The sequence below is a fragment of the Lacerta agilis genome, chromosome 11 (assembly GCF_009819535.1).
Source record: "Lacerta agilis isolate rLacAgi1 chromosome 11, rLacAgi1.pri, whole genome shotgun sequence".
NCBI classification, from domain to species: Eukaryota; Metazoa; Chordata; class Lepidosauria; order Squamata; family Lacertidae; genus Lacerta; species Lacerta agilis.
The window spans coordinates 15,472,800-15,496,219 of NC_046322.1; the positions used below are offsets into that span (position 1 = coordinate 15,472,800).

At 39.9% G+C, this 23,420-nt stretch overlaps 1 protein-coding gene across 4 annotated transcripts in view; it reads right to left on the reverse strand.

The window, feature by feature from the left end:
* Window positions 1–23,420, reverse strand: part of ZFR (zinc finger RNA binding protein) — a 36,712-nt gene that overhangs the window by 2,548 nt on the left and 10,744 nt on the right. For 3 of the 4 annotated variants that reach the window (XM_033163999.1, XM_033164000.1, XM_033163998.1), the window contains 15 exons: window positions 23,050–23,268; window positions 22,160–22,407; window positions 20,902–21,093; window positions 19,692–19,974; window positions 18,782–18,978; window positions 15,688–15,807; window positions 15,140–15,285; window positions 14,605–14,767; window positions 13,363–13,568; window positions 12,598–12,748; window positions 10,317–10,458; window positions 5,695–5,792; window positions 4,770–4,865; window positions 370–481; window positions 110–207 (listed from right to left, as the gene is read on the reverse strand). In XM_033163999.1, coding sequence (XP_033019890.1) covers window positions 110–207; window positions 370–481; window positions 4,770–4,865; window positions 5,695–5,792; window positions 10,317–10,458; window positions 12,598–12,748; window positions 13,363–13,568; window positions 14,605–14,767; window positions 15,140–15,285; window positions 15,688–15,807; window positions 18,782–18,978; window positions 19,692–19,974; window positions 20,902–21,093; window positions 22,160–22,407; window positions 23,050–23,268 — 2,471 coding nt within the window. Of the gene's footprint in view, window positions 1–109; window positions 208–369; window positions 482–4,769; window positions 4,866–5,694; window positions 5,793–10,316; window positions 10,459–12,597; window positions 12,749–13,362; window positions 13,569–14,604; window positions 14,768–15,139; window positions 15,286–15,687; window positions 15,808–18,781; window positions 18,979–19,691; window positions 19,975–20,901; window positions 21,094–22,159; window positions 22,408–23,049; window positions 23,269–23,420 lie in introns of those variants that run through there. The other variant, XM_033164001.1, reaches the window with a different exon arrangement.

Below are 23,420 nucleotides of genomic sequence, written 5' to 3' on the forward strand. Positions count from 1 at the left end.
AGCATATAGGAAGCAAATTAATTTTTCAGATCAGGTCCTTTTTTCTTTTTTGAAGTTTGTGTATCAGATATTCACTATATTTAACTATTTAATGAGAACTTTTAATTACCTGTGCACTTGAAGTAATGTCTTCTCGTTGCTGATCTGTCATTAAAGCAAGTGTATCAAAAGGATCTTTTTCACAGGGATCCAAAAGGCCAGGACCACCTATAAACAAAAAAGTAAACTTTATTTTCTTTTTTATTATTATTAATTTCATGAGGATAGTATTATTTCATTCTTCCTATACTGTAACAAAATAATGTGTAAAGTAGACAAACCAATCAGTTTTACACAGGATTTCAAGTGTGGACTATGACTGCTACTTGCCTTTAAGGATAATTCCTGAAGATATACACTCAAACACTCTTCTTAAGGCATCTCCCGGGCTTTGTGGTCCAGTAGCGCTGCTAATTGCCTTCTCTACTAATAATTCCATTGCCTAAATAAAACAAAGAGATGTAACGATAAGCCACTATCCACACTTTAATTTAAAACATGAAATGTAGAATGCCATCAGCTGGTAAGTAGCACATGATAACTTTATGAGCAATGGCTGTGTGTTAACACAGTCTTAAAACTCTGCAGCTCAGAAAATATAAGCAAGTTTAAACCAATACGGCAACTGTTGACACCTGCAGAAAGTCTTTTAATAAAAGAGAGTTCCCTATATCAATTCATGCTGCCATGTTTCTCTCAGTGGAGGCCACGATAGAGTCTAGTGTTGTTGTTTTTTCATTAAAAATGTGCTTAACCTATAAATGAACCAAGGAAATGAATGCAGGCTGGAATCAGATGCAATCTTGGCATGAAAATGGGGTCCTGCTGCATAAAACACTGAAGAGTTGTGCCACAAAAATATGAAGAAGGCTTGGATGGTGAGTTGCCCCTCTGCAGATTTTCACTAATTTCCCCTTTCCCATGTATTATCCAATGCCCCATGCCATTCCAGAAAGCCCCCTGATCCTCCATAACAGATGTCGGGGGCAAGGTGCTGGAGGGGGAATTGGTGAACATCGCCTCCCTTCTGCCAACAGGAGCATCAACAAAGTTCCATTCACAAGAAATTAGAATCCAAGCCAAAGGCAACACACACAAATGTTTGCATACAGTTTCAATAGTCAGGGGTGTATATATGTGATTATCAGACACCACCACCTATCCTTGGTAATACAAAACAAAACTACAAATCTGCACGCTGCAGAGAAATCAGAGGAGTCTCTTACTCCATTGTAAGGCTTTCAGCGGCTGCTCATGAGTAACCAGGCTGACGCAGAAACTTCTAAACTAAGCTTCTTTATTGTGCAATAAATATATACAGTGCAGCTACAGAAAAGACGTCCAGATCATCCTTCGGCAGAGTCCAGGAATGGCCCCTTCCGGTTCTTACCCCAGCATAACAGGCACGGGACGCGGAACTCCCGCCTTCCCCCTCTGCGTCTTTCCCCCCTGCGTAAGTGGGGAGACAGAAGCGGTGCTTCCTTTCCCGCCTCTGCCTGATGCAAGGGCTCTGCTACCTTGTCAGAGCCCTGACCCCTACTTTCCACTCCCATCTCCCCCTCCCCACTGGAAGAACTGCTGACCTCTTCACTGGAAGAGGAGGCAACGGAGGTGGGGGCTGGCGATACTGAAAAAGCCCCGTCAACGGCAGCCCCCTGACACCCATACTGGGTGCATATGCAAAGAGCTTGGGGGGAGAGAAATGACTGTCTCTCACTTCATTCCAAACTTTGAAGATGCTCAGAAAAAACAAGCAAGAAACTCACAGCTTCAGAGGATCTCTGAAGCCTACTGGGAAATAAGAGGCTCACCCTCCCTGCTCTCCTAAGACTTCTGCACATACCAGGGGTCTTGGGAGTAGCTCAGTGGTTACCAAAAATAATGATCATATCCAAGGCTTCCAAGAATCTGTGGAGCCCTATCTGTAACATGGGCTGGATTCAACTACCCCAGTGTGCTAGTGGAAGCCAGCACAGGGGATCCCATTAGTACAAGAGTGCTTTCCCTCCATAATCTGCTCTGCAGGGTCAAGAGAACCCCCAGAAGAGCAAATGGCTGTGGAGAAGGAGATCATTCCATCTGGACAGCTGAAATGCTTGTTGCTGACAGAATGGTTGTCATAGCACAACACTGAATTCCACAGATGATGGGCCTGTGTTTTGCATTAGATGCAGAGCTTACTCAAAACATGGTCCAAGAACTGATGAAGAATATAAACAATATTAAAATAGAAAAGTATAAAGAATTAAGTAGAACATTTTTATTAAAATGGTATAGAACTCCGGCACAAATGGTGTATATAGCAAAAGGGCTTAGTCCCAGATGCTGGCATTGTGGTCAGGAAAAGGGACTATATTCACACATGTGGTGGGAATGTAATCTGGTTAAGGAATATTGGCAAAAGGTTATAAAGGTAATTTCCAGATTATTTCAAATAAACATAGAAGTTAATAGGGATTTGCCATTTTTGGGAATACTGAGAAATAACAAAGTAATAAGTAATAAGCAAGAGTTGTATAAGATTATGATTCTAGCCGGAATGGCAGTTATTGCTCTGGGATGGAAAGATAACGCCAAATGGAATATGGAAAAATGGAATGATTATGTTTTTGAATACATACAATCAGAAATATTTGTAGAGATAGTGGCAGAGGATAGATGGTAAAATAAATGCCAAAGAAGCACAAACAAATGGGCATTTTACAGGAATTGGATAGAAAGGGGGGGGGAGCCAACCCTAACATACAAGCTCGAATGAACAGACTGTGTACATGGATAAAGTTCTGAAGAAGGAAGGTCTGCCCAGGGGGGAGGGGGGAGGACTAAAAAAAAAAAAAGATGCAGAGCTTACAGGGACAACTTCTGTGGGGCCCACACTCGTTGCAAATTTCCATAAATAAAAGGAATGCAAGAGTCATTAGAAAGATCTGGCTCCCTTCAAATTCTTCAAAATAAATACTTATTTTGTGTACTGTTTTGTAATTGCCCCTGAATGACAGCATTGGGAATTTAAAATATGTGGGCTATATCCAACAGTTGTGTAAGCAAAGGGAAGCTTGCTTAACCAACTTGTTTAATAACTTGCATGCATTTCTATACTGCCAACATTAAGAACAAAATATGAAATATTATGTTGTTGTTGTTACAAGTGCAAAATCAATACAGCTATTTACCCAGGAAATCCTGGGTGAACATATAAGTTTTAAGCAGGCACCTAAATGACAATACTGTAGGCACCTGCCTGATGTTCATTGGGAGCGCATTCAAAAAATGCAGATACTGCCATACTGAAGATTGACAGATGATGAACTACAGGAACATATAACAGTGCTAAGAGTGTCTCTTGTGGAAATCCAAGTGACTAGGCTTGGGGTACCCAAGGTATCATATTTCCCCCCCCCCTCTTGCTGAATGTCCCAAAAACTGCATCTAGAGGGTCAAGGACTCTTCATGAAAAGTGGGGGCACAGAGGAGGGAGGAATCACCCTAAATCAGGCAGAAATATTTTGTGTCAGTGGGATTTCTGCATAAAAAAGAGAAATATGCTTCTTTAGCCCAAATGCCTTTAAAAGACAGAATCAAAATTAATGCAAATACAGATTTATGTAATCAACATGTGTCTTGCACAAGGAGCTCTTTGGATTGAAGTTATGAGGCATCACAACGACCAGCAAATAAATGCAGCTGCTTAAGTGAAGTATAAAATTCCAAAGTTGCAAGGATATTCAAAGGAATTTCATGCATAATTCTGAGAACACAGAGAATCGGCAATTAAATGTTTATTTGTTTTTAAATCATTTTTATTGATAATTTAATATTTCTTGTAAATCACTTATAAGTTTCACAACAATGAAATGGTATGTAAATCTTGTTTTAAAAATGAGAATGAGACCTTCTGGTTCAGAAGCTCTCTCTCACACGTTAGCCCTATATCATGGTTTAGAGGGAAATGTATTTCAAAATGTTTTGCTTTGTTGTGATGTTATGGATACCCTCACTTCTGAAACAAATGAATGCCTTCAAATAAATTAAATATGGAGCATTTGAAGGAAATGAGCACCAGAAATCTCTATTGTCATTTTGGTGTCTGTTGAATATTTCCCTCTTTCAACAAACCTACTAAACAGATTATTGTCCTAGTCCAGTGTTTTTCAACCACTGTTCCGTGGCACACTAGTGTGCCGCAAGATGTTGCCTGGTGTGCCGTGGGAAATTACTTTATATATAGTCAATATAGGCACAGAGTTAATTTTTTTAACATTTTCTAATGGTGGTGTGCCTCGTGATTTTTTTCATGAAACAAGTGTGCCTTTGCCCAAAAAAGGTTGAAAAACACTGTCCTAGTCAGTATCTGTACTGGTTTTGCAACAGTTTTAAGTATGCAATTGTTTTACAGTGGTACCCCGCAAGACGAATGCCTCGCACAACGAAAAACTCGCACAACGAAAGGCATTCACTAACGAAAGGGTGACTCGCAAGACGAATTTTTCTATGGTCATGCTTCGCAAGACGAAAATTTCAATGCATTCCTATGGGAATTAAATTCCTATGCATTCCTATGCATTCCTATGGCCGTGCTTCGCAAGACGAATTTTTCGCAATACGAAGCGACTCGCGGAACGAATTAATTTCGTCTTGCGAGGTACCACTGTATTGCATTGTGAAATAACTTAAGAGATGCTTCATAGGAAACTATTCATAAATGTAATAAACAAAAAGAAAGTACTTACCCAGCTTGGAAAGTCAGACCAAGTGGGAACTCTCTGACAGAGATCACGAAGAATACGTATGATAATGACACACGACTGCAGACCATTAGCTCTAGCCTTGAGGGCAATACAAAATCAAGTTAATCAATCCCAGCACCAACAGAAAATAGGCCTCTTAGAGAAGCTAAAACACCACTGTTCAATGGAAGCTCAGACACAGAAAAGAAACAAGCCACATAAAACATTCCAGGAGCTGCCATTTACAGAAGCATTTTATGCCAAGGTTAGTAATTGAGAAGTCAAGGTGCACAGGTTATACAAGACTAATATCCCTTGAATTCCTGCACACTTTGGTTCAGTTGTACAGAAAATACAATTACCTTCCTATAATAGAAATACAGGAGTAAAGAGCTAACAAGTAGAGAGACTGAAAGGCTATGGGAATCTGTTTGGTTTCTCTGTCGTACCTTTGCTGGAGTGCAAAGTCACCGAACCAAATAGTTTCTCACCTTTCATTCCCTACACTTAATAAGCTTCAAGAAATAAAGGGTAAAAGTCTTACATCTAACACACAAAGCTTTAAACACACATTCTGTTATTTAAAGCAAAGTTACTCTGCAGCCTTATGGAAAACATTACCAATACAAAACATACGATTTCCCCAAGCGAGTCAAGCTTTCAACTTCGCTATCTCGGTGGCCAAAAAAACAAGTTGACATCAAATTGGCAAGAACGGCATAAAGCGGTTCTTCTATACAGATCTTCCAAGATGAATTAATTTCCCCCGTGTCATTTAATTTTATATATGAGTACACATAATAGATATATATACACATATTTACTATGGGCAACCTTTAGTTTTTCCGCATAGTTTAACATCCAACCGAACAACTGAACTACTCTCTCTCATAAGGCTACAAGAAGAAAGTAAAATGATGTTCCGAACCTGGAACCACTTAGCGTGGCGTAGAGCAGCCAGAGCGTCAAGGCATTTTTGCCTGTCCAAGACGTCCGGTGGGTCTTTCACCATACCCGAGGTTACATCTAAAATGGATTGAATTGGCAAAATGCAGTGAGGAATGGGTGTTTGACCAGGTGAGCAAGACACTTCCTTAAATTAGCTTCCATGTCACACGTGCCATTTATATTGCAATCCCTATCTCCAATGTATTCATATTCAGTAATAATAATCCCTTAATCTGTATGTGGTCATTAAGCCCAATATGAAAGGTATCAAGAGCATAATACAAGGTTAGCTCTCAATCTTATTTTTTATGTCCATCTATTTGTGAAAAATAAATCCTCTGGAAAAATAAATTTCTCCTAAAATTAAAATGTTGAAGGAAGAATGGTTGGACACAGTGCACCAGCACAGGAAACACAAGACAGAAGGAACACAAAAATCCACTTGAATGAAGCAAAAGTTACAACAAACTGTGAGCAAAATCTATTGTGAAGTTCTTCTCTGTGGGCCCCACTGAATTGAATGGGCATTTCTGTTAAGTTCCCATCCATTTTAATGGCGCTTGTGCAGAATAACTTCCCAGTGGATTGTGCCCTGTGTTTGTTGAGACAACTTAAAATGGCCGCATGCTACCTTAGACTTAGTCCTAGTTAATGGGTCAAAATTCTTCCTGAGCAGTCAAGACCCATGATGTACTAGGATACCTCACATTAAGGTAAGGTAAAACTATACTTATAGAAACAATCCATTTTTTTTGGTTTTATGGAGTCTGAAGGAAAGTGAAATACTTTGTAAAATTCAAGTCAAGAGCACCTGTACATTTTTGTATTTCTTAAACCCTCTAGGCTCCTATTGCACCAAGGTGCATGTTGTGTATATCCATCCCAATTTCATCTAGGGGTATACCAGAAGAAAACAAGAGGCCTTAAGAGAAGGAAGTAGAGGAAAAATCAAAACCAGGAAAAGCAGAAGCAACAGCAGTGTGATAGAAAGAACAACACTGCATCTGGTAAATTCCTATTTTCTAAACAAGGGTTTTGTGTCAGTTATAATTACAGTTTCTAAATATAACTGCCTGCTGAGCAGCCAAGAGTATTTCTAGTTACTTTTTAATTTTCTGCCAATACAAAATTGCTGTTAAAATAAATGTTGAATGCAACCAGACTTTGCCTGGATTATTCAGCAGATGGAACATTAAAATGTAGTCTAATTTAAGCAAACATACTCATAACAGCAAATCAAAGACTCATGGAACACACCAACTAGGAAAAGAACGTAAACCAAGATATTAACAGATTTGGCTTGAAGGTCAGCCATCAATGAAGAGAAACAGGTCAGGAGAATGCAAGCCAGAATTTATATAAATGACGCTTCCGCTGTGCACAGAATTATTTCAGTTTCATTTAGTATGCTATGCCTGAATTGTACACCTCTCATAGGCAATTCATTTGTTTATGCTTATATGAATATTTTACCAGTGGGATATACAAGTCTTAAACATTTTAACAATGGGATTTATGCCATATTTACATGGTGAATTTTATGGGCTATACAGATACAGTGAAGTGAAGAATGAGTCACATTAGTGAGAGATTTCAAAGCAAATGAAAGAAGACATTAGGATTATAGATGTATCAAGTGAAAGGACAGAAAATTTAAGGGAAAAGAGTCATCTGAGGCCAAAGTCAGCAGTATGGTTTGATAATTGACACATTTAAAGTTCAGTTCATAGTTCTGACAAAATAGGGAGAGTTTATTCTATTTTATATAGCTTGTGGGAGCAAGCTGTTTCATAAAAACTACTGTATTTATACTCTCCTAAAAATACTTGCAAGAAAATAGCATTAATGACTCAGTTTAATTATCACTGAAGTCCTGGATTATTATTATTTAAATAATGGTATTAAAACACTTGTAATTCAAAGCACTACTTTTTAAAAAATAATAATGGTGCAATGATCCAGAGACCCATATATCATTGACAGGCAAGATTATGGGTGATCCAGCTCTATTAAGATTGAGATTTGTCATTGACCTCAGTGGGAGATAGAGTGTACCCATTGTGAATCAACCTTGAAGCCATCAGAAGATGCTGAAGCAGCTATAGAAATTGAGAACATATCTGGGCTGGATATCCATTAAAAAGAATTTCCTATATGTGGATTTTTGCATAAAGACTCCAAGTGGATTAACCCCTTAAAAACTAGTCCTGGAATTAAATGAATCAGAATTCAAGTGTGCCCTGTTAGCTTCAACCATAGCTTTTTTTCAAAGTGCAGGTTATTTTTCTTGTATTCTAAAAATAAGGGGTTAATCTTCAATAAGACATGCTGTGTCCACACTATTTCGTTATTAAAAAGTTAACAGGTATGACATGCGCTTTCAACTCCAGGTGTGAATTAAGTATTACCCAGTCAACTGTTTCAAAGCTAGTGTGAACACTGCTTAATTCTAGAGAAGAGATAGACAAAGACAAGAAGAGAAAAAAAGACAAAACACAAAAGTAACAGTTAATGCTAGGACTATGCAACCAAACCCCCTCAAAAATATGGCAGGTGTGACATTGAGCTTTAGAAAACCTTGGTCAAAAATCCTTCCGATGTCTTGGCAGCAATCCCTGACAGGATTCAATTGTCTCTGCTAGAAGGCTTTGGACCGGGGCTAATAAGCTAAGGATAAAAAACATAAACATATACACTTTGCTGAAGAAACACATTCCGCAGCATGGGTTACAGAATCTTTATATCCGGAGTAAATTCTGTAAATTTAACTGTTAAGTGCACAAAACTGTAAAGAAAAAAATCCTACATGGTTAACAGTTTTGTGTTAACCTTCTCCTTCCCCTTCAGTTTGCAACTGAATAGGATTACATAAGATGTTATTCAACCAGCAAATGAAATACATCTACTTAAAATTGGGTTCTTCCAGCAAAGCCTTCCTTGCCACCTGAATTCAACTCCCAAAAGCCAGCTAGATTCCATCAACCAAGTTAAGACACCGAGCATTAAGAGCTGCAGTTAAGAGTATACCATTTTTTTTTTGCAGCACATAAACAATGATCTTTACAAAAGTCTTGTTTACTGCAATTTGCAGTTAAACCACATATTTCAGAGGTAAACTTTTTCACATATTCATTTTAAGCTGCTCAGTGTCTTGAAGAAATGATTCAAAAATTTTAAAAGCTTTGCTTTCCTCTATTAATATTATCAAACTTAGTATTATCAAACTTAGAATGGCAACTCTAATTAATGTTTGGGTCAGACAAAAAAATGGAGCTTTATTTTCTTTTGAAGTCAGATCATGAAATTAACTGGCACAGTGAAATGGCATCAAGGTCATGTTCAAAAGTTTCTATCCGTGTTTTCCTTTCTTTTGCCAGATCTTTACTGGTTGCATATAACCAAATATGATGTCTGACATTCATTCTGTTGTTTGGTAAGGATGAATAAATAAACTGAACTCAGGGCAATCAAGCAAAGTTATCTGTGATTATTTCAGAATTTAAAAGCCAATGGTATTATGTAAATTTAAGCAGTGTTTTAAAAACAAGGAAGAAAAATCCTATGTACATTAATATTCAAGCTTTGTTTTCTTTAAAATAAGCTTTTTGAGAAAGCTTGCTTCTAGAATACTTATACTTTTTTAAAAAACATAAGCAATTATTCAAATATTGAAAGCATAATGTTAAGAATTCATTCCACAGCTGTATGTACACAAGCACACTCACTCTACGCTAACAAGAACTTAAGTAGAGCCTTACTTCCTATGCTTATGGATTCTTAGCCAGCAATACCACTGTGCCTGCAAAAAGTTTATTTTGACCAACACAAGACAAAAGAAAACAAAGTTCATTTTATCTGACCTCTAAACAGAGCCAACATATTGCAGACATTAAATTATCATGCTTGCTGGCTTAAAAACATTTGTAGCTTTCAAAGAATTATAGAAGAGACCCTAAAGCAACACTGCTGGCACCAGTAGGATTGCATAGGTCATAAATACATATTGAGTTTTAAAGTTCCAACATCTACTTAACTGAACTCAGCTATCACTCTTTACTATAAACACACTGCATATGTACTGCTCAATTAAGACACTCCAACCTCAATATTAGGAGCTCTTTGTCTTGCACTCCAGTCCAGAAACCAACCTCAAAAAACTGGAAAAAATACACATCTTGCTCCAAGCAAAGCCAGAATCACATTGAACTTAAAGATTAACTATGTATAAGTGCCATATAAGTGAAGGCTAAGACTGATCCAGTTTTAAACATACAATATAATTTCCTGGTGTAGTTTCTCCCTTAGGGAGGAAGCCTTCTTGATTATCAACTTGCAGGTATTTGAGTCATAGAACATTTATTTTTTCCAAAGAAAGACAGGTTTGCACGTTTAAAAAAACCTACATTTTCCAGAAATCTGAGGTTGTTGGTTGCTGTGAATAAGTATAAAATAGGTTTTGGAAAAACACACAAGACTGCTTGATTTATGAATTGCCATTAAATGTGTATCACATGCCAGCATGTTGCCTTCCAGGATTTAATGCCGTTTATGACAGAATGAATAAGCCAATTAAAATAGAGCATTTTTTAACAGATTCCGAACCTCCATCCCTCATGTTCTCTTCCCGAATCACTGGCGATGTCAACGTGATGGTCACTTGCATTTTAGGTTCCACACAGGAATTCAAAATGATGGATGCTTCTTGTCCTGCACACTTTATTTCATATTTCTCAGGACTTATTACCTAAAGAATGCAAATAAGAAGCTAAATGTTTTCACACAAAAAAGGACTAGTCCACAATACCTGGAGGTTCATCACAAGTTGCTTGGGAGTTTCGTCAAGGTACCTTGTACCGTACCTTGACTAAATGATGAATTCATACATTAAAGGAAAGTAAGGTGTGAGAGAGAATTGGCTTACTTGAGTCTGTAACAAATTTACAGTATCCTGGAGGAAAGGAGCAGGTGGCTATTATGACGTTAAGGCCTTCCCACTGTATATTGGAAGGTTTTAGGACGGAGGAGAAAGAAAAAATAAAGTTCTGCTTCCCCACTTTGCAGAATCCACCCTGCCCCCTGGATGAATATAGCAAAAGTGGGCTAACATTCCTTTCTAGGTAACCTGGGGGTGTGCCCATTCCAGTGGTGAGAGGACCCAGAGAGAAAAATGGGTTGAGTAACAGGTGAATTTTTTACCTAACTAGCAGGCTAGTTTCTAAATGTACTTTCACACCACTCTCCATCCTCCTTCCAGGCAAGCAAGAAGCACTAGCAGAGTTCAAAGGCACATTCCAACTAATTCAGAATGCAGCAGCTAGACTGGTGACTGGCCGCCGAGACCATATAACACCGGTCCTGAAACACCTACATTGGTTCCCAGTACATTCCCCGAGTGTAATTCAAAGTATTGGTGCTGACCTTTAAAGCCCTCGGCCCAAGATACCTGAAGGAGCGTCTCCACCCCCATTGTTCAGCCCAGACACTGAGGTCCAGCGCTGAGGGCCTTCTGGTGGTTCCCTCACTGCGAGAAGTGAGGTTACAGGGAACCAGGCAGAGGGCCTTCTCGGTAGTGGTGCCCGCCCTATGGAACACCCTCCCACCAGATGTAAAGGAAATAAACAACTATCTGGCTTTTAGAAGACATCTGAAGGCAACCCTGTTTAGGGAAGTTTTTAATGTTTGATGTTTCATTGTGTTTTTAATACAGTGGTGCCCCGCTAGACGAAAATAATTCGTCCCGCGAAAATTTTCGTCTAGCGGGGTTTTCGTCTTGCGGAGCGGCAATGGGAGCCGCGCTCCGCAAAACGAAAAAAAAAAAGACGAAATTTTTTCGTCTTGCGAGGCAGCCCCATAGACTTTTTCGTCTAGCGGGGCAGCCTCCCGCTAGACGAATGCTTTCGTCTAGCGAGTTTTTCGTCTAGCGAAGCATTCGTCTAGCGGGGTACCACTGTATTCTCTTGGGAGCCACCCAGAGTGGCTGGGAAAACCCAGCCAGAGGGGTAGAGTGTAAATAATAAATTGTTGTTGTTGTTGTTGTTGTTGTTGTTGTTGTTGTTGTTGTTATCCTCAAGGGGTGTGAGAAGTAGGGCTAGTGAGGCATGTGGCCCAGGGGAGAGTCGTCAGAGCCAGAGAGGCTGGAGAGCTTCCTTCAGCCCCCAGGCCTGAGGTCCCTGCACCTGCTAAAGGTAAAGGTAAAAGTACCCCTGACAGTTAAGTCCAGTTGCAGAAGACTCTGGGGTTGCGGTGCTCATACCAATGGAGCCGGCGTTTGTCCGCAGACAGGATCCAGGTCATGTGGCCAGCATAACTAAGCCATTTCTGGCGAACCAGAGCAGCGCACGGAAACACCGTTTACCTTCCCGCCGGAGCAGTACCTATTTATCTACTTGCACTTTGACGTGCTTTCAAACTGCTAGGTTGGCAGGAGCTGGGACTGAACAACAGGAGTTTACCCTGTTGTGGGGATTCGAACCACTGACCTTCTGATCAGCAAGCCCTAAGCTCAGTGGTTTAGACCAAAGAGCCACCTGTTTGGGGTTGGCAGTCAATCTCCTACCAGTTCTTTAGCACTACATAACACAATGTGGAGTTTTAAGGAGACTGGGAAGGGAGGTGTTCTTTTCTTTCCGTCTTCCCCATCCTCAAGGAGTACAAGGCTCTTATTCCAGCCTGTCTACAGCCTTGAAGAGGATAGGAGCACTCCTATTACAGGATGGCAGTGCAGCTATGTATTGCAGGCTGAGCACCTATACCTGTATTTAGAAAATAGCTCATTACTAGTCCACCTACTTCAAAGTAAATTAGGATGTAGAGGAAATTTGACTGGCAGAGCCCCAGTTCAATCTTTTATGAAAAATACAAAATTTTTCAAGACCATACATACGGCAAGTTGCTTGGGCAGATTTTCAGCAATGCGACTCAGCAATGTCTTAGTAGGTTTCTCAGCACACAGCAAGACAAGGTTGACATTTCGGTCTCCTCGGAGCAGCAAACCCTTAGCCAACACTCCCACACGCAAGACTCCTTTCAAAGCCCTGCACAAAAATGAAGTCTTGGTGAGAAGCAGGTGTTTTGAGGGCCAAAGCACTCAAAGAAAACAAGTCTAATGCAGGGAGAGCGTTTCATGTGCAACATACTACCCTAGACCCCCGTGAGGGCGGTGTGCATTCTGTCATTCTATACATACATTATAGTGTACATTTTAACTCTATGCGGAAAGCACTAAGTTTTTTTGGGGGGGGGGGAATCCAGACAGCAAAGAGGTGCAATGAAAAGATTGGCATTTCTCACACTGGGTGGAGTTCTGGGCTAGTCCTTCTCTACCATCAGCAAGAGGATAAAAGCCTCAGCCAAGGAAAAGTAGTCTGAAGTGCTGCTAAGAATCTATTGCACAGCTGAAGGACTTTTTCATATGAACAAAGTGCAGTTGCTACTGAAGGAATGCAGTTCCTAGTTGCTTCTGGAGAATGCCTGCTAAGCAAACAACTTTCATTGGCAAAAATGAGGGACCCATTATTCTGTTAACAGAATCCAGTATTTCTGGGCGCAGAAGTTTAAGAAGTTGGCATGAAGTAAGGCAAATGCTCCATTTTGTCTTAAACCCTCTCCAAGCACAATGATTGCAAGCAACAATGGCAATAAAACATACCTGTCTTTACCGCCCTCTTTTTTATCATCTCCTTCCTTGCTCTTATTTTTTTCATTGTCAGTCATATTATCAGATACAAGTTTCAGTGCACGCTCAGTGATAGAAACTATTTTCTGTACTGCCTGGAGTTCCTCTTCAGTTGGATAGATAGCAGCATGTTTGGTCATTACGTAACGGTCATCTGAAGAATCTGGTCGACGAAGAGGCTGCATACAGAAAGTGGATTTTAAAAATCAGATACATTTTATGTTTTCCTTTTTGTTCTTTGCTATTTTATTAAAATTATCACATTTTCCGCCTCAAAGTGCATTAAGAGATCTCACAAAGAAAATAAGATCTTTTAAAAATGTAAATTAAGAATTGGTTGGCATCAAAACCACCCACCAGGGTTAAAGGCTGTCCCTGCTCAGGAAAATAAATGGGGTGATACAGACCAAGACTTAGGAAGGCTTTCAAGTTTTACTATTATTTGTTACAGATGACATCAAATTCAAAAGATATGTAACAATACAGGAATACTGTAAGACATGGGTAGGCAACCTAAGGACCAGGGGCCAGATCCAGCCAAATTGCCTTCTAAATCTGGCCTGCGGACGGTCCGGGAATCAGCATGTTTTTACATGGGTAGAATGTGTGTTTTTATTTAAAATGCATCTGGGTTATTTGTGAGGCATAGGAATTCGTTCATATATATTTTTCCCAAAATATAGTCCGGCCCCCCACATAGTCGGAGGGACAGTGGACTGGTCCCCTGCTGAAAAAGTTTGCTGACCCCTGCTGTAAGAGAATCCTTATTCAGTTATCTTGTCTGAGTTTAAAAACTAAGATGGGGCGAATAAAAGCAAGAGTTTGATTCTCTTTTTAGGTCTGAAACTCCTTGTAATCATTAAAGGGGGGGCGCTTTTTGACACTGTAAACTATGGTCCTGAACTGCAAGGGACCAAATACCATAAATAAAGAAATGGAAATGGAAACTAAAGAATGCAGTCACATATGTTATTCCTTCCTTTTTTGATGGGGCTCAGATTAAGACTTGATGGTGGAATAAGTGTCCTGATAATGCATGTAATATGATGGTCCCATCATGATGGCTCTACATTTCAGTTGGTTAACAGAAGCCAATGCTTAGCTAATAAGGCTAGGAATAATTTGCAGACCCGATATGACTTACTAGGTCCCCTCCCCCTCAGTCTGTGGCACCAAATACATCAGGAGGAAAGAGACAACGCGAACATTACTCACAGCTGGTCCCTGGGGCTGTGGTGGCATTCCTGGTCTAACACCAAGTAGTCCAAGAGGTCCTGGAGGTCCATGAGGATATCCTCCATCAGGTATTCTATGGCGGTCATCCCAATGGTGCTGCTCTTCTTCCATCCTCCTCCAGTACATGTCCTCCTCATAGCGTCTAAGTATATGAATTAAACCACATGTGCTTTCAATTGATGCAGAAATACCTTTTATTGACGATATGTTCAATAATTCAGGTCCCGCCAAAATTAATTTTTGGAACTTCAAATGTTAAAAAAGATATTGGATGCTGGAGGTTCAATAATTCTGTATTCACTACAGAATTCAGAGTAGGATCTGGATTACACCCATAAAAGGCCATTCTTACTCTTTATAAATATTTTCTATGCCTGCTGTCAATTATTTATTTAAAGTTAAATTTAATCCAGTTTTTCCAAAGCAAGCATTCACAGGAATATAGTTACACAGAATGGAAACTAATTCAGGTTTACAAAACGTACACTGGTCGCTATTAAAGTCTACATGTTACCTCATTTCCATTCTCCACCGTTCCTCCTCTTCACGTCTTCTCCAGTATTCTTCTTTCTGCATCTGCTTCCTCATCTTTTCTTCCTGGATCTTCCTTGCCCGGATGCTTGGCTTCACTTCTACTTGCAAGTCTGGGTTTACTTTTTTCTGTTGTAGAGAAGGAGGATTTTCATTTTATTTTATTGTAAGATTTATTCTCTGTGGTCAGATCCAATTATTTTCACCAAAACAAAGCAAAAACTGCAATGCAGTCACAGACACAATCCTTCATATTAAAAAAAACATTATGAGGAGCAAACAGTAAGCTATAGTATCATACCTCCTCATATAATGCTTTCACTTGCAATACATATAAGTAGCTTAATATGTTAAGCAAACACTATATGGCTACCATAGTTCAGCTGGGGGAGGGAACAGCTGGTGCTCAAAATAGATGTACTACCTGCTTAGGTTTCATACTAGAAGAGACCAAGTAAATCTCAATCACCATCAAATTTACTGAAAGAGACAATCAGAACTAGACCATTTACGCTGCTACAATCAACTTACCTTATATTGTAATCTATGCCGCCTTCCTTTTAAATGCATCTCCTTGGCATTAGGATCATTAAAACTGCATTCACAAAGTTTGCAATGGAAACGAATAACCTTCCCTTCATCATTCCGTACCTTAAAAATAAAGAAAAAGCAGTATAAAAATGGTCATTTAAAACAACTTGGTTTTATAAATAAACTGAACTAATTTTTGTCAAATTTTCACACAAAGACATGTTCTGGCATAAGATCTATGTAATGGTGGCAACAGAGAGGTTAAAAAAAACCACACATTTGACCCAAATATCTATTCTTACCTTTGCTATTGTCTGATATCAAAGTTGAATTACCTATTTTCGAAGTTAATTATTGTGTTCCAGATCAAGTGTAAAGCTTTGTTTCTCATAGCCAACGAAGCACCTCTTTCAGAAATCTAGATCTATCCTGCGCCCCTGAACTAGTTCATATAGCAAATGCCTCTGCTAGAGCCACAGCAGCTAAAACACCTCCTTAAATAAGGTACCTTGTCACTCCAACCCCCCCTTGGATTTTTCTGGAGCAAGTTTGCAATAGTTCTACTTTGGAACACTATGTAGAGGCACTATTCTTGATCACTGAAGAACACTCTTTTACTCCAAGACACCGTTCTGGAGATGTCCCTTCACTGTTAAAATCTTTTCTAAACACCAGAGCAAGCACAGTAACTACTAATGTGTTTTGAATCAGGCTGCCTTTGAAGGCAGTTTGGAAGCTACAGTCCAGAGCAAGCGTCGGCAAGGCTTAACTTGCCTGGGCTGGATCGGTCCTGCGGAGATCCCTTCTTGGCCTGGATTGTGCACATGCCCGCAATTTCCAGCATCTGCGTGTGTGCAGATGCGATTTCCGGCGTGGCGGAAACAATTCCCCACCCTGTGCCAGTTTAGCACAGCACACGAGTGGGCAGCTCAGTTCAGGGGCGGCTCATGGGCCGGTCAAACGACCTCCGCAGGCTGCTTCCGGCCCATGGGCCTTAGGTTGCTGACCCTGGGTCCAGAGCATAGTGACTAGAATTTTGAACAGAGCAAACTGTGTAGGATATTGAACCTCAAAGATCTACACCCTGCATGGAATGCTTGTCCTGAATGATCTACAGGGGTTATCTATGCATTTCTAGGCTCACTTCAAAATGGTGATTATGACCTTGAAAACCCTACACTGCGGTTGGAGAACTAGATCCCGGATGGGGAACTTCCTAGTGGAACTCACTGTAAGCAAGCCCTGCTTGCAAAGGAACAATTGGGAACTCAAGGCAAATAAACACTGTACTTTTAAAGCAAATACAATGCACACTTAAACCACATGACTTCTCCCAAAGAATCCTGAGAACTGTAGTTCCCCTCTACTGAGACAGAATTCCCAGTACCCATAACAAACCAGCTTCCAGGATTTATTGGGGCACATCACGTACTTCAAATATGCATTTGATGTGCTTTGAATTTATGGTGTGGATTTGCCCCTGACTTTAAGCTCCTGATTGTTCCTTTGGAGTCATGTCCTTACCTGCCTCTCATCCGCTGTCACATATGTAACACATGTGGCAGCTGGCCATGGACTGGGGAAAAGGGTTTCAGAGGCCTAATCAGAACCTGTGCCAGACCCTTCAACGCAATATGGGACCTGGAAGAATGTCCTGGAAGAATGTCCATATATCCTGCCCTGAGCTTCAGATCTTCTGAGGAAGGTCACTTGTGAGTGTCTCTGCCATTTAAGGTCACTAGCTATTAAATTTACAATGTTCTCAAATGTTGCCCCATCTGCGGAGCTCCCCAGCAGAGGCGTTTAACTCCTTTTCTTTCCTGATGGCTTTCATGAAACATACGAAAACCACTTTATTTCAGAATGCTTACATCTGAATTCATCAAAAAAATAAGTTGGAGAACTGTTGGTTTAATTCTTAACTGTCTGAATTTTGATGAAGTATTCCAAGGTGCTATCTCAGATTTGTTTAAAATGCTATTTATTGTAAATCATTCAGAACTATGCTATCAAGCAACACACCATTCCCTAATACTACATTTGTTCTGAGCACATTTTCAGAGCAGCAAGCAGAAAAAAACAATAGTAAGGAAAGTTAAGAATCCTCACTAAGTGGAAGGCTACTGCATGTTCATCTCTTCTCTTTCCTTTTACTGAGTGAAAGCTAATGTAACCACTGTTCCGGATTTCAGAATCAGTGTCAATGCTTGATTCTAATATGCTGGGGTGCCCAAACTTTTTTCAAAGAGGGCCAGATTTGATGGAGTGAACATGCATGAGGGCTGACCAAAGTTGTTGAAGTTTTTTTAGCATTGAAGTTGCTGAGCTTTTTTTTTATTTTTTTTATTTTACCCCAGGACATACACTGCCACAGGGGCTGGATTAAATCAAACGGATTAGGCCTCCAAAACAGACTTTGGACATGCCTGTAATATGCCATATCACTTTCCTGCTTTTCAAGACACAGCCATCTTACTACATGTCCCAATGATTGCCATCTTACTATACATCCTACTACCTGTTCCTTTGGAGTTGGAACTCTGAACAGTCAATTTTGAAGGACACTCCATGTCCTCAGTGATCAGAATTGTTAAGACCAGGGGTCAGCCAACTTTTTCAGCAGGGGGCTGGTCCACTGTCCTTCAGACCTTGTGGGGGGCCAGACTATATTTTTGAAAAAAAATTGAACGAATTCCTAAGCCCCACAAATAACCCAGAGATGCATTTTAAATAAAAGCACACATTCTACTCATGTAAAAAGACGCTGATTCCCGGACTGTCCGCATTTAGAAGGCGATTGGGCCACATCCAGCCCCCGGGCCTTAGTTTGGGGACCCCTGATTAAGACAGCCTCAGTATTCACACTCTAGTTTACCTGAAGACAAAGGCTGTGAAGTCAGCAGCAATGCTATTAGTGCTCCACTGCAAATTCTTTCATAGACAAAATAGCCAAGTAACTACCTCACACAGAGACATAAAGCTAATTTAATTATCAGCATGATTTCACATTTCTGAGCCATATAAATTAATCTAATACATTAATTCAGCAGTTTTGTTTAATTGTATTTAATGAACATAGTTTTTAAATGAATACCTCTTCGACATAGTCATGACCCACTGGTTGGACCTCACTTTGCAAAGCAGCAAGAGCTGTAGATGTTACCGATTCAGCAGACATATCTGTCTTAATTTCCTGTGTTTGCACTGCAGCAATAGAAGGAGTAGTTTTGATATTTTCTACTGCTTTTAATTCATCCACTTTGCTTCCTGTTGTCTGTAGCTTGTTACCACCTAATATGAAACATTTCACAAGTGAACATTAATTTTCATTACATTTTCAAGTTACATTTCTTGCCACAACCAAGGGGAAGCTAGCCTACACAGTTTAAAAACCTGGGTATTCTGTAAATAATAAACAAGCAAGCAAGCAAACCATAGCACAATATGCTAAGAACAGGTAACATAAATGTAAATATGTAAAATAAATAAAATACAAGTTCAAATAAACTGTATGGTTTGTTTTAATAATAACAGCACGGCCCGGTGCATTCAAGAGGACAGGATAAATGGGTGCAAGACATGAATATGCTGAGCACTGACCAAAGAAGGGCCAATCAACAAAACATCTATGACAGCTATTGAAAATGCACTGTTCAGACAACATTAGGAGTTGTGTTCCATGGTAACCCCATGTTCAGTATTCTTATCTCTAATAAAAGGTGTGTTGGAGCAGAGTAAGTGTTGATATAATACTTTCCTAAACTATCTGAGTAGCAATTTGTGTGCATGAGACCACCATTGCCATGGGAGAAACAGTGCTTAGAACTGTAAACAGATGCTTGGTTTGATGGGCTTCATGTTAAAACAATGCAGCCAAGCAGAGAGAAAATTAGAATTTCCAGTGGTTGTCAAAATCATAGCAGACACTTATTTTAAACCTGTTCTTGAATAAGTTTATTTAGTGTACCTTGTTGAACTTCCCACTAAAATACTTCAGTACTTACCAACGAAGTTAATTTTGGGTGTGGATATTTTCTTTACAGCAACATTAGTTGGAACTATTGTTGTTTTGTTGTTGGATGTTGTGCTAAGTAACACATTGGCAGAAGGAGTCAGAATTTTCACTGCCAAAGATGAAACAGAAGAATTCACAGTGCTGCTGTTGGTTGCAATGTTTGAAGAGACAGCAGTTGGTTTGGAAGCAGATGTTGCTGACGTAGCCTGGGTCACGACGTTTGGTTCAGTTGAAGGAATGGGTTTGCCAAGTTTAGTATGAAGCTTAACCACCTAGAACCACCAATGAAGAAAGTTAAAAAAAGAATCTAACAAAATTGTTCAACGTCTATTTAGAATCCTGTCTGTACTTCTAAGAGCATGAAGGTATAAGTTTAAAGGAACCTTCAAAAGAATTCACAATAAACATTACTTTTCATGAGGGGAAACTTAATGGAGTCTAATACACACATGAAATACTGCATGAAACTGCACCCCGGCCACACCTACCTGCCCCACAACTCATATACTTCCAACTGTTCCTCTGCAAGAGGTACTAACATTCAGTGCCTTTTACATTTGGCACCATTCCAACACTGGCTCTGTTGTCACCTTCAGAGACACCAAAAAGAGGCTCTAGTGCATAAAGATCTGATTGTGTTCATGTTGGTAGCTAACACTATGTAGAGATGTGTGTTTGCAGATTCTTTAATATGTTGTAGCTCAGTTGGTAGAGTGGTGTTGATAATGCCAAGGTTGCAGGTTTTGATCCCTGTAAGGGACAGCTGCATATTCCCACATTGTTGGGGGTTGGACTAGTTGATCCTCAAGGTCTTCTCCAACTCTGATTCAGATCAGAGAGACTTATCATTCTCTCACTCGCTCCAAATGCAAGTCTTATTCCGATAGGCTCAATTCAGGAGCTCCAAGTGGAACCAATCCCTGCCTAAGGTGGGGCTCACGTTTACTGCTAAATAAAGCCCTGGCTTTAATTAAAGCCGTATCTGTAAAGGACAAATTGAGAGCACAATTCATTCGAGGCTGAATTACCTAAAGGAATACTGTGTCAGGTAATTGAAAGGTGGGCAGTCCCACCCTCCTATCAAATGTGATGATCTTGCCTGCCTGTCAGATCATTCATTTTGTCCAGGGTGGGACACTGACTGAGGTCCAGGGGTGTAAAACCTGAGAAATGGGAGGACAGAGGAAGGAGAGTCTTACTTTTTGATGTTTCGCTCCACGAATATGAGCAGCATAGGCATCAGCTCCTGTGCAAGACACATCACAGAGTTCACAACGCAGCTGGTTCTGAGTCCCACGAGCAGATGAACTGTTGCTGGTTGTGTTCTGTGATGCTTTCAATGCTGCTTCTTTCTTTTTATGTTTCTGTCCCTCCAAATGTTCTTTGTAAGTCTGTTTAGATCACCACATGAACAACAAGGCACATTAGTTCATTTATCATATTATTCTGTTCATTAAAAAGCAAAGTGCAAGAGATAACCAACATGAAGTTGATTTGCTGCTGAAATGTATCCAGAAAATACTTTCCTCCACATAATTATACAGTCGTACCTTGGAAGTCGAATGGAATCCGTTCCAGTAGTCGGTTCGACTTCCAAAACGTTCGAAAACCAAAGTGCAGCTTCCGATTGGCAGCCAACTGGAAGCAGTGGAAGCCCCATCGGACATTTGGCTTCCACACAAACCGGAACAGTCACTTCCGGGTTTGCGATGTTCAGGAGCCAAAACATTTGGGAACTAAGCTGTTTGACTTCCAAGTTACGACTGTAGCTGGCAACAGAGTTTGGCTTGGCAATTTAGAAAACCCAAGTAATGTATCATAAAAGATGCATCTAGATTTACAATTCATTAAACAAGGGCATACCATTTAATTCTGTTCTGCTGAAGAGATGGTGATCTTTCTCTAAATGTCCTTTCTATTACATTCAACTATTTCCATCACAGGCAAACAGCAAAATCACAAATGCTTTACGAAGAAAAACTTTTAAGCGTTAGAACTCAAATTGTTAATAATGTATTTGGTCTCAGGAAGGAGCAAGTCCCAGAATGTTAGACGTTACATAAAACAAAGAATATCCTCCCCAAACCCATGAAACTAGTTCCGTGTGCCGCAAGATTTTTTTGGACAAATGCTTCCTAGAGTATCTGCATTGTGAAACACTTTTGAAACCATGAGGAGTTGCAAAACGTCATTTGTTATATTACTATGTTGGGTGTGTAAACTGAGCATGAGCTCAAGCCACGGTGCAAGCACAAAGTAGCTCTTCAGAGCCTAGCCAGTGTTTTGAAGGCAAACACTGTTTGTACTTAACAAAACTAACTTCAGTCACATAAATATATTTTAAACTGAAATAACCCTGAAGCCAAAAAACTTATTGGCCCTTCCCTGAATATTTGGCATACACTAATTGTTTCATTTTACTAAGCAATTAAGTTCATAATCAGAAAGCAGCAATACCTGTGGTCCAGCACAGCTGATCTTACAAACATCACAATAGTGGATCTGGGGTGGTTTGGGAGGCTGTTTTGGTTTCAACTGTTTATTTTGGAATGGTGCCTTTTTAGTGAAGGTGGTCCCTGTCCAGGCGGCTGTCGCAGCAGCAGCAGCAGCTGCCGCCGCCGCCTGTTTCTGCTGCTGCTGCTGCTGTTGATAGTAAGATGATGCAGCTGAATATACTGCAGCCTCATAGCCAGAATACGATGTACCTTAAAATGTTCAAAAAAAGTTGTAAGTTATAAGCACATCCAAGTTTGAAAAGCTAAATGTATTAAATGCACAGTGCACACCAGAGTATCCCTTAATTAAGGAGGATTTCAGCATTAAAATAGATGCACAAAACTGGTACTTATAAGTAAAACCAATATTCTCAATCTGTATATCCAAGCAGTGCTACAAAGCCAGAAAAGAGGAGTTTATTTCAAGTTACAAAAGCAATTTCTTTTCTAGTGGAGCAATGCCAACACCCACAGACATACAGCAAACTGTAAAATCAGTCCAACATAAATATGTAAGGCATCACCTTGTGCCTGAAAAGGTTTAAGATGCCTGCTCTACACCAACAGTCTGCCATCAACACTCTTTTTCACCCGTTCTAAAGAGTCTGAATTTATAATCCTACAATTACCTCAGAGTAAGTCCAAATGGCCATAGTTGACTTACTTCTGAGTAAACCTGCACATAATCAGCACATTTGACAAAGCAAAAGTTCCCAAGAAGTAATTTTAGTACAGAACTTGTATTTGAAAAATCTAGACATGTTCAGCACAGTATTTCTACCTTAGATCTTACAAAGGCATCTAAATAGGTCATTTCTAGCCTCCAATACCCTTTCTTCAAGCAATACTCACCAGAATAAGTAACTGCTGTTGTACTGTATGTAGCACTTTGAGTATACGAGGGAACAACGGTAGCTGCTGCTGCAACTGGTTGCACAGTGGAAGATACAGGATATATGGAGAAAGTAGTAGTAGCTGGGCTTGGAGTGGCTGGTTTTATGGCTGTCACTTGTCGAGTTTGCTGGGCTTGGGTATACTGAGTTGCTCCTTGGCTATAGCCAGCTTTTGGAGCTAATTAAGACAAAAGAGCAAAATTACGTGAAGATTTCAATGATCATATAAACAACTGCAATTTAAAAATCAATTTCATTTTTCACTTTATCTTATTATTGAATAAGGCAGACAATATGGGAATAAATCTCACCCTACAGTTTAAGCTCTGC